Genomic DNA, 10,038 nt, shown 5'->3' with positions numbered 1-10,038 from the left:
GAGGTGAGACTGGGTCACCTGACCTAGCAAACGTCCCCATGGCAACAGCTTGTCGCAGGCCATCCAAAAGCTCTTGGTTAATAACAGGGTCAGGGCCCACTTGCAAGGCGTGATACCTGCTCACCAAGTGCAGCTCTCTGCACAAGACTGGGCAGCCCCATCTCACTGCCTCTTCCCTGCACTTCAGAGTGACAGGCACCATCTCTTGTAAGGGTGATGCAAAGCAGCTGCTTGATGAGTGGGACAGGGCCAATGGCTTGGGGTAAGTGAACAAATGAGTCAACCAATCAACCATCCAATCAAAAGCAAATGAATACAGAGAGGAAAGCTATATGGGCCACTGGTATAACATGTAGAGGCAGCGTTGAACAGGATGGAGATACAAGCCCTACTAAATACAATCTCCCCCCAGCTCTCCTCATCCCCACTTGGTGACCCTGCATGAGGTCATTCTTGACCAATGCATCAGCTCCATTCCAGGTACCCTGATGTCCACAACCACCATTTTCAGGGTCTTCCGTATGGTTGAGTTCATCATTGTGTCTATTGTGTCCGCCCATCTGTTTCCCTCATTTGCAAAGACCCTCTGCTTCATCAAACCATCCTGCACAGGTGGGTCTGAATCTTCCAGGATGGAAACGGCACTCCCTCTAGCACAGGGATGTTAATGTATCTCAGACCCTGGAACTGGCTGGGCTTTACTTGATGGCTCACTCACTCACTCACTCACTCACTTACTCACTCACTCACTCACGCACTCACCCACCCACCCACCCACCCACCCACCCACACACTCACTCACGTACGCACCCACTCCATCATCATGGGCTGAACAGAGGGGCTCTGTACCTGTGCTCAGGGGTCCACAGCCAGGTGGAGGCGGGAGAGAAATGAGTCCACAAGAAGAAGTGAGGAGAAGGAAACTGAGATTTATTGAGCACCTGCTGGTGGGGGCATGCCGCAGGCCCACAGCACTGAGATTCCAGAAGTTTCCCAGCTCCGGAAGCACTGTGGCCAGCTCCCAAGGAGGGGCCACCAAACACTGGGATTTACCAGGCACACATCAGAGCCAAACAGGAGGGACTGTAGGTGTGCCAGTCAGCACTCAGAAGCCAGGCTGGCACTCAAAGGCTGCTTTGTCAACACGGCTCCCCCACCTTTGGCCCTGGCACGAGACCACCCAGCCATGGACAACCAGCAGATAAAGCTTCCATCAGCAAGCTGGGGTAACCGAGGCAGCTCAGTGTCCCCATGAATGGCCTGCCAGCTGGGTATGTGCACTGGCCATTGAGGAAGCATCCTGCATGAGTGGGAATTCTCTCCCCAGCCTGGCTTTCTTTTGCTCCCCTGGGAAGTGGAGATGTGGCACAGATAAGACTAGGGGCTCATCGGCTCGACTTCTGCACATTTCTTTCGGAGGAGAAGGTACATCTGGCAAGGGGCTGGTCAGCATTTCATAGCACCAAGAGCTTCCTTCCAATGGGCGGTGGGCAGTGAGATGGGGCACAATGGCCCTGTGTGTGGTTGCTCCCATTCCCTCCACCCAGCGAGGAACCCATGGAACAAGGGGTACAAAAGAGCTCAGGATAACACTTCAGGGGTTGGCTGACTGTCAGGGTGTCCGTGAAGAAGCTAAATGGACAAGTAAAGAGGAGTCTTGAACCACAAAAGATCTCCCCAAGTGTTGGCTGCTCAAGGTCCTCGCCAGAACCTCCTCCACCGCCCAGCCCACTGCTCTCTGGAAACCAACCGGACAGAAGGGAATGCGTGCTGTCTGCGTATTCCTGAGTCTCCAGTTTGGGGAGTGAGTGCTTGGGCCATGTTGGGTACAGTCAGGGAGGCTTATTATTAAATGTCCACTTAGCAATGCTCAAAAAAGACCGGGGTGGCGACAATTCTGCCTGGGGCTCCCTGGAGAGAGGAGGGCCACCATCCACGGCCCACACGCCATGTCCCAAGTCTCTGGGAAGCATCTCACCAAGAAAGCACAAGCACACGAAGCAGCAGCATCTTCAGCAATAGCAACACGACCCATCCTCTGGTGTCTGGTGTCTTCTGTACCATAAGAGCGAACTCCAGGATGAAAGAGACCAGAGAGCAAACCCACGTGGCTGCCATGGTTCCAGTCTCTGCCTTCCCCCGGCTCTGAGTTCAAGTTTCGGGTAATCGGAGCAGGCCGTGACCGGAAGCACCCCGGTGTCTCCTAGGGACCCTTCACGTTGCCTGGCCGGGCAGCCAGGCTGGCGAAGTAGGCACACTGGGAGGGGTCACACTGGCCAGGGGGGCCGGGGGGGCCAGGGGCCCCGGGATGCCCTGCAGGGCCCGTCTCCCCTTGAGGGCCTGGGTTCCCTGGGTGTCCGTCCTTTCCGTAGCCAGGCTCCCCGGGCTGACCTGAAAGGGCAGGAGGTGGGGGGACAAACGAAAATAGCCATTCCAGTCTCCCCTGGGAAAAGCACTTTGCTGGGGCCACTTTCACATGATTTCCCAGAGGGTCCATTTCAGGGGCTCCCAGGATCCACTCTTGGTCGTTCAGGAGCTGGCAATGCCTCCCAGCCATCCCTGAAGGTGTCAGGGCCTCCTCCCCAGGCCAACCCATGCCTACCTGGGATGCCAGGGGGTCCCATCTCGCCCCGCAGGCCAACTCCAGGCACACCAGGGTCACCTTTGGCTCCGCGCTCACCTGGCAAGAAAAGAGTGTACCTTGAGTGTGGTGGCCTCCTCGTGGGGACTGAGACAGAGCACCCCCTCCCCTTCCCCCACAGGAGACCCAAGCCCGGAGACATCTGCAAGCCACTCTTGCTTACACACACTCATCACATGGGGGGACAGCTGGAGCCCCACTCAACCCTCCCTACCCCATCCCCTGGTACCTCTTCCTCAGAAGGCAGGGGCAAGTGTGCAGTGGATGAGCGTGGCTTAGGCCCTGCCCACTATTGTCTTTCATGTCCCTGTGCACTTCACTGCACTAGCCAGGTGGGGAGGAGAGACTGCTGATATGCAGGGTGACCCATAGCCAGGTCAGTCACCTCCTAGGTGGTGGTGGTGGGCAGCCATTGTTAGCCACCCCTCCAAAGCCACTTCCACTGCTCAGAACCTCAAAACAAAATGCAGGTGTGTTGATTCTGAACTGCCCCTATGGGTTTCTGAGGCTGTAACTCTTTAGCGGAGTAGAGTCTCATCTTTCTCCTGAGGGGCGACTGGTGGTTTTGAACTATTGCTCTACCTGTCAGTGAGCAGCCCAACATCATGACCATGACACCACTGGGGCATTGTATCTGCACTGTGGGGCCAGGGCCTGGCAGCGCAGTGGGCTGTGTGTTGGGCTGCTAGCAGTTCAAAACCTGCAGCTGCTCCTCAGGCGGAAGAAGAGGCTGTCTGCTCCTGCAAAGACTGGGAAAACCACAGGGGCAGTTTTGCTCTGTCCTAAAGGGTGGCAAGGAGTCAGGATGGGTACTGATTTGGTTTAGAGTTTGGTGCTCAGGCAACTCGGAAGGGGAGAATGGTGGGCAGGACTAGCACTCGGAGACTTGCGCTGCGGAGAGAGAAGGGGCACAAATGGAGGGAGGGGGGTTGGGGGGCCGTGGATGTAGCAAATGAGGAATGGGCAGATTCCATCTCCCTAACAGAAGCATAATTTTGCAAAAACGTCAAGTTTGAAAACCTCTTATGCACATGTCAAAACAAACCATGGATGTCAAAGCCAGATGTTTGCCAGCTGCAGGCATGAATGAAACACGGCTTATCTGGAAGGGTCTGCAGTCCCACACCCCACAGACACGGCCGAGGTGCCTCCTCCAGGGGCTGTGCTCACCTTTGGGACCCAGCGGTCCAGAGGGTCCTTCCAGGCCCCCCTGACCTGGACGGCCTGGCTCCCCCATGGGGCCTGCCCGGCCTGGAAGCCCATCTTTTCCAGGGGGCCCGGGCGGTCCAGGTCTGCCTTGAGATGCCTTCACGTGTGCAGGGGGCATCTGGGCCAGGAGGTAGGCCAGCTTGGCTGTGGAGCAGAAGAAGGAGAGCCATGTGTTAGGAAGGAGGGGCAGGGAGGAAGGACAAGAGGTGACCCAGCACACAGCTCTCAACCCAGGAGACATTAGCCCAACAATACTGGAAAGTGCGCCAACAGTACCCTGGGTGAGGCATTGGGCCGCCAAGCGCAAGGTTAGCAGTTCAAATCCACCAGCCACTGCTTAGGAGAAAGAGGAGGCTGCTGGCTCAGGGTAAAGACTGGAGAAACCCCATGAAGGGTCCTTGTGGGTCAGGATGGGCATGGAAGCCGTGGGTATCTGGGACTCACTTTCTAACTGCTTCTCCAGTTCTTCCCGAATCAGTCGTCGCAGGGTGTCCATGGAAGGAGCCTCCCCCTAGGAACAGGAAGTGGGGAGAGTACTGGTCGCAGAAGCTTCTGCCGTGGGAGACCCCTGATCTAGCCCTTCTCTTTGCTCAGTTGCATGCCTGGTCGGCCAAGAGAGGACCCTCTCCAGGCAGGCGTGTGCCAAGCCAGACCAAGGCCCAGACCTGCATATGGAGCACGGCTCCCACCCACACCAGCCTGGAAGACGGAGAACTCCCCCAGAGGCTCGACTCCCGATGGAACCGGGTGGCCATGTCTTCCTCCTCAGGAGCCTGATCTCCGGTGAGTGATCTCCCATTTGACCACCGCCCTACCAGAAGGACCTTCCCTTCGGCCAGCGGAGGCTCCTGGGTGGCTGTGACGCGGAACTGGTTTCAGGGAGCTTCCAGGCCAACGGGGGCTAAGGAGAAAGGCCTGGGCATCGGTGAAACCTGGATCACCAGGGTCTGAGCCCATGGTGGGCTCAAGGGGTCTCGGGAGTGGGGCCAGCTCCCAGGGGTGAACAAGAAAGCACGTGCCCCGAGAAGGTGGTCTTTCTGAAGCTGTGTTCCTGCAGACCCTTTTCCTAGTTTGTGAACCTGGAACCCTTGCCTTTCAGACCCAAGGAGGTTTGACACAACAGGCAGACCCCCACCCCTCCACCAGCTCTCGCCTGGGGGATGCCCCGTGCACCCCAACGGCCGTGTCATGAGAAAGGGGGCGCAGAGGAAGAGGCCCTTCCTGTCCCTGAGGAGGAGGAGCCCCCCCACAAGCTACAGGAGAGCCCTGCAGACACCGTGCTTCAGCCCTTGGCTGCTAACTGGATGCCCCGGGGTTTGAACCGCCAACTGCTCTGAGGGGGGAAGATGGGAAATGTTGCTCCACCCTGTGTGGTCGCTATGGCTCCAGATGACTCCATGGTGACAGGTTGGGTTTGGGTTTGGGTTTGTGAGCCATACTAAGGAGGCCTGGTGGCTCAGTGGTTAAGTGCACGGGCGCTAGCCAAAGGTCAGCAGAGCTTGAACCCACCAGCTGCCCCTTCTTCTATCAATGGTCAAGCCTGTGGGACTGTTCATCCTTGTCCTGCAAGGTGGCTCTGGGAGGGAGCCGTGTCTCATGTGTGGGTCCAGGTCTGGGTCTGGGTCTGGCTAGGCACATTCCTGACATGAGGGGGTCCCATCGTCCCCCTCTTTTGTAGACAAGGGGAAGACTAAACATGGTCACAGGCCCAGGCACCTACAGGCTGCATTCTGTCACCAGCCCCCACCCCCTCAGGCCGAGGGGAACCCTCAAAGGCCATGCACACATGCTTACCCTCAGTCCTGGGAAGCCTGGCTGGCCGGGCGGTCCTGGGGGTCCTACCGGTCCGTTCTCACCTGGTACTCCCTGGGGACCCATCAGGCCCGTGTGGCCTTTGTGGCCAGGAATTCCAGGGTCCCCAGGCTGGCCCTTCCCACCGGGAGGACCTTTGTCCCCTTTGGTTCCCGGGTCTCCCTGGAGGAGGAGAGAAGTGTTTCAGTGGGCAGGAGCGTCTCCCAGCGGTCTCTGCTCCTGAAATGCCCCGCAGACCTGTGCCCTGGCTGGCAGCAGTGAATGGGACAGGAAGGGCCTGTTGCACCCTCCCACCTGCTGGCCTGGCTGTCACTGACCCACGGATGAAGGGGGAGGCCAAGCTGAGGACCCCCCATCCCACTCCCCAGCCTTCACCCCCTGGAGAAGGCCAGTTCAGGGGCTGGGTGCCGAGAGCTGAGCCCCCTATGAGGGGCAGTAGTGCCTGCCACAGCCAGGCCCTCCCCAGTTCCTCTGCCCAGGAGCGCAAAGGACGGGGGTCCAGCTGCTTCCATGAAACCACTCAGAAGGGGGGAGGGGATATCTGGACATACCAGCTGGGACTCAGACCCAGCGAGCATGACCAAGCACGGGCCGGCTGGTGCTTCCTCATGACTCCACAGGGATCCATGCCCCGCGTGTTTCACCATGCCAACGATGACGCCTGGCACAGACTGCACATTTGAAAGGAGGCGTTGCTTCTGCCGGGAGGGGCTGTGGGGCTGTGTGAGACCGAGGCCGGCCAATCTCCGACGTGGTGCAAACATGGGCAGAAATGCCATCCACACACGAGGCGAGGGAACAGGGCTATGAGAGCTTCAATTGCAAACGCTTGGCTTACAGACATCTGTGGGTGATGGTGGAAGCCCCAAATCCATTTACAGGGACCCCACATGCATGGAGCCTCCGGTGAATCCCCTGTGACCACAGTCCAGGGATGTGAGTAGCCTGCCTGCCGGCCTGAGAGTACTGTCATGCAGCCCCCGGCAGGTATAGTTCGGCTGAACACCCGATCACTGGATCTCCCTTGGGACCCATTTTAAAGTGGGTTAAGCACTTTCATTTCTTCTGGACTGCGGTGTTTCTATGCGTTGTCCGCTGTTTGTGGTGGTTCCTTTTTGTTCGTCTGTTCGCCTCCTGTCTGGGTGTTGTGTGATACTCAGGAGATGGACAGAGACCGTCACTGGTTTGGTCATTGCCCAGGCGGCTGCCAGGGGAGTGTCGGGGGGCAGCAGGGAGGAGGGGGAGGAAACCTTCTCAAATGGATTGTGGTGATGATTGCATGACTGAACAATTCTATTATGTGATAGGTGGGAAAATGTTTTCTTTTGTAATTTTAAATTTTCAATGGAAAACTTGGGTATATGAGCAAGCAAGCAGGAGTCAGCGGTGCTTCCCTTGCTTGCAGGGCTTCTCTGACAGAGTGCGGATGAAGGACCAGGAGAAGAGATTCATCCTTGTGGCCTGGATCCAAGCCCACAGCTCTTAGGGGCCAGCAAGCACCCCACAGGAGCTGGACCTTGAACATGAGGACCTCAAAGAGCCCACTGCCCTGGATCCACAGTGCAGGGCCAACAGCAGAAGGACAGAAGACCCCCCAAGATGAGGGTCCTTCGGCCCCCTTCAAGTTTGGGCCTAAACTCACCCCCACAGCTCCGTTTTCAGCCAAACCACGGGCAGGTCTCTCAGGGGACCCCTCGCACCATGGAGAGATGAAGAGTGGCTCTCAGCCTGTGGGTCACAACCCCTTTGGGGGTCAAACAACCCTTTCACAGGGGCCACATAAGACCATTGGAAACCACATAAATATTTCACAATATATAATTACATATTGTTTTGTGATTAATCACTATGCTTTATGTTTAATGATGTTCAATTTGTAACCCTGAAAATACATCCTGCCTATCAGATATTTACACAACGATTCATAATAGTAGCAAAATGACAGTTATGAAGTAGCAATGAAAATAATTTGATGGTTGGGGGGGGGTCACCACCACATGAGCAACTGTATGACAGGGTCACACCATTAGGAAGGTCGGGAACCGCTGCCTTAGAACAGTCCATCATTGGAATGCAAAGGGTGGGATTCTCCCAGGACAAAGCTCCCAGAGGGCCTGGGAGTGGAGGAGGAATGGAGAGGAGACACAGAGGAACAGGAAGCATGGTGGGGGGCGGGGAGGGGGGGCGCAGGGCATCAAGGACACAGAACACATGCCTAAACCAAACTCACTGTCCCGGAGTCAATATGACTCAAGGTGAGCCTGCAGGACAGGGTGGAACTGCCCCTGTGGGTTTCTGAGACCCGCACTCTTTGAAAGGCCCACCTTTCTCCCTCGGAGTGGCAAGTGGATTTGAACTGAGGACCATGCAGTTAGCAGCCCAACACGTAACCCCTCTGCCACCAGGGCTCCGAATGTGTGTGATTTCTGTTACGCGGATGATCTGCTCTGTAAACCTTCACACTCAAAAAACTCAAACTCCCTGCCGTTGACTCGGCTCCCACGCACCACGACCCCACCCACAATACCAAAAGCAACCGCTGCCGTGGAAGGAGCGCAGACCGACAGCGAGCCCTGTGGGTTTCCAAGACATTGCTCTTGGTGGGGGAGGAAAGCCCCTCTTTCTCCCTTAGAGCAGGCGGCTCCACGCCTTAAGGACTATGCTCCTCAAACCACCCCCCCAAAAAGCAGCAGAGTCAGAGGAGTGGAGGAGACAGATGACAGACAGACAGGAGGAGGAGGAGCAGGGACGGGCACCAGGGCTGTGACTGCCCTGTGGCATTGATACAGACATTGATACCAGCAGGCAGCACGGAGGCCAGTGGGCACAGGGGCTGCCTGCCCACCCTATGCCAGCAGCAGCTGTCAGAATGTGAGACCACCCCTCTCTTCAGATTCTGCTGCAAAAACGCCCCCGCCCCCGTCCCGTTGCCTTTGGAGAAATGTAAAGAAACCCGTTCCAAGCGTACGCCAAGCTGCCACCACCACCTCATTCTGGGAAAAGCTGTCCCCTTGTCACCACCCCCCACCCCTCCACAACGAAGCTGGCTTCGAACAAACTGGCACTTGCGGGCTCAGAGCCGCGGCTGCTTTGTCGTGGGGAAGGTGGGGCGGGTCTGTCACTGTCCAGCCCCCTCACCCCTCAGTGTGTCGATGTACTCATTTCATGCCTCAAAGGAACAACACAGAGGGGAGAAAAGACACAGGAAAGGGGAGGAGATGGACCCCCCTGGTGGACTTGGGGAAAGTGCTAAGGAAGCCAGTGGTCTACCGTCCAGCACAGGCTGACCCCAGCCTTGCCGACCCCCAGCCCAGGGCGAGGCCCCCTTCCCCACTTACCCTTTCTCCATTGGACCCAGGCTCTCCTGGCTTCCCGGCGACACCCTGCAGGGGCATCCAAGGGGAGGGCGGTCATTCCCTGGACGTATGGGTAGGACTCTGATCCTTCTACACAGTCCCCTGGGCTGGCCGTGCAGGACCCTTTGGGTCCTCATCCACATCCACGTTCCTCCCGGCCTGCTACTGCGGCCTCTCCCAGGCCCTGTGGCTAGGGCACTAGCTCTGCCCCCACCAAACCCTCTCCCGGTAACTCCCAGAGTTCCCAGGTGACCCTGCCCAAGCAGGCCTTAGCCCAGTCCTCACTGCCCTGTACCTGGGCAAATGTGCCCCTCGCTGAACCCAGGCAAATGAAGGCTACTGCCCTGGTCCCTCTGCCCACTCCCTCCCCACCAGGAAGCCCTTCTGGTCCCCTGTCCCAGTCACCAAACTCCCACCCGACCCAGATCCCCCTTGGAAGTCGTTCCTGGCCTTCCGGCTATTGGGGACAGGCCCTCTTCAGTGCCACTGGTCCGAGAGCCCTCCTGGAGGGCGATCCCTGGATGTATACATTCACTGCCTTCTCTCTGCTGAGGGTGCCTTTGCAACTCCTCCCCAGGGCTGTCCCTTTATCCCTTTGTTGTTCTTGTCCCAATCCTCGACTCTCCGGCCAGGGTCCTGTCCTCACACACAGGGCTCATGACACTGGCTGACCTGCCCCAATGTGGTAACAGGCGGGTGTTTGTTTGCCACCCTCCCGGTGTCTGCCCCTAGACAGGCAGCTTTCACACATCAGGGGCTGTGATGAGTTCCCCTCTGAGCTTCCTGTTCAGGTCCACCCTGTCCTCAACCGGCTGCTGTGGAGTCAACCTCTGTGCCCCCCAGAGACATGCCACCTTGGCTGGGCCATGATGCTCAGTGGTTTGGTGTGATTCTCAGTAGTGCGATGATATCATTATCACCATGGTCCATGAGGTGTCTAAGGGATCAGGTATAAGGCATCATCAGAACAAAAAATCTTACCATAGTGAATGATGGGGGGAGTGTGGAGTGGAGACCCAA

At 57.5% G+C, this 10,038-nt stretch overlaps 1 protein-coding gene across 1 annotated transcript in view; it reads right to left on the bottom strand.

The window, feature by feature from the left end:
* Window positions 1-2,203: 2,203 nt before the first annotated feature.
* The window catches only part of LOC123521323 (collagen alpha-1(I) chain-like), an 88,166-nt gene continuing 80,331 nt past the window's right edge, over window positions 2,204-10,038 (bottom strand). The window contains exons 26-31 of the mRNA XM_045286933.1: window positions 9,001-9,045; window positions 5,645-5,824; window positions 4,295-4,361; window positions 3,812-3,994; window positions 2,603-2,680; window positions 2,204-2,391 (exon numbers count right to left, since the gene is read on the bottom strand). Coding sequence (XP_045142868.1) covers window positions 2,204-2,391; window positions 2,603-2,680; window positions 3,812-3,994; window positions 4,295-4,361; window positions 5,645-5,824; window positions 9,001-9,045 — 741 coding nt within the window. The remainder of the gene's footprint in view (window positions 2,392-2,602; window positions 2,681-3,811; window positions 3,995-4,294; window positions 4,362-5,644; window positions 5,825-9,000; window positions 9,046-10,038) is intronic.

This window comes from Echinops telfairi, unplaced genomic scaffold, assembly GCF_000313985.2.
Source record: "Echinops telfairi isolate 266 unplaced genomic scaffold, ASM31398v2 ScPeMD7_1;HRSCAF=3_0, whole genome shotgun sequence".
In the NCBI taxonomy this organism is placed as follows: Eukaryota; Metazoa; Chordata; class Mammalia; order Afrosoricida; family Tenrecidae; genus Echinops; species Echinops telfairi.
Note: the sequence above shows the minus strand (reverse complement) of the source record. Positions and strands in the feature narration are given on the sequence as shown.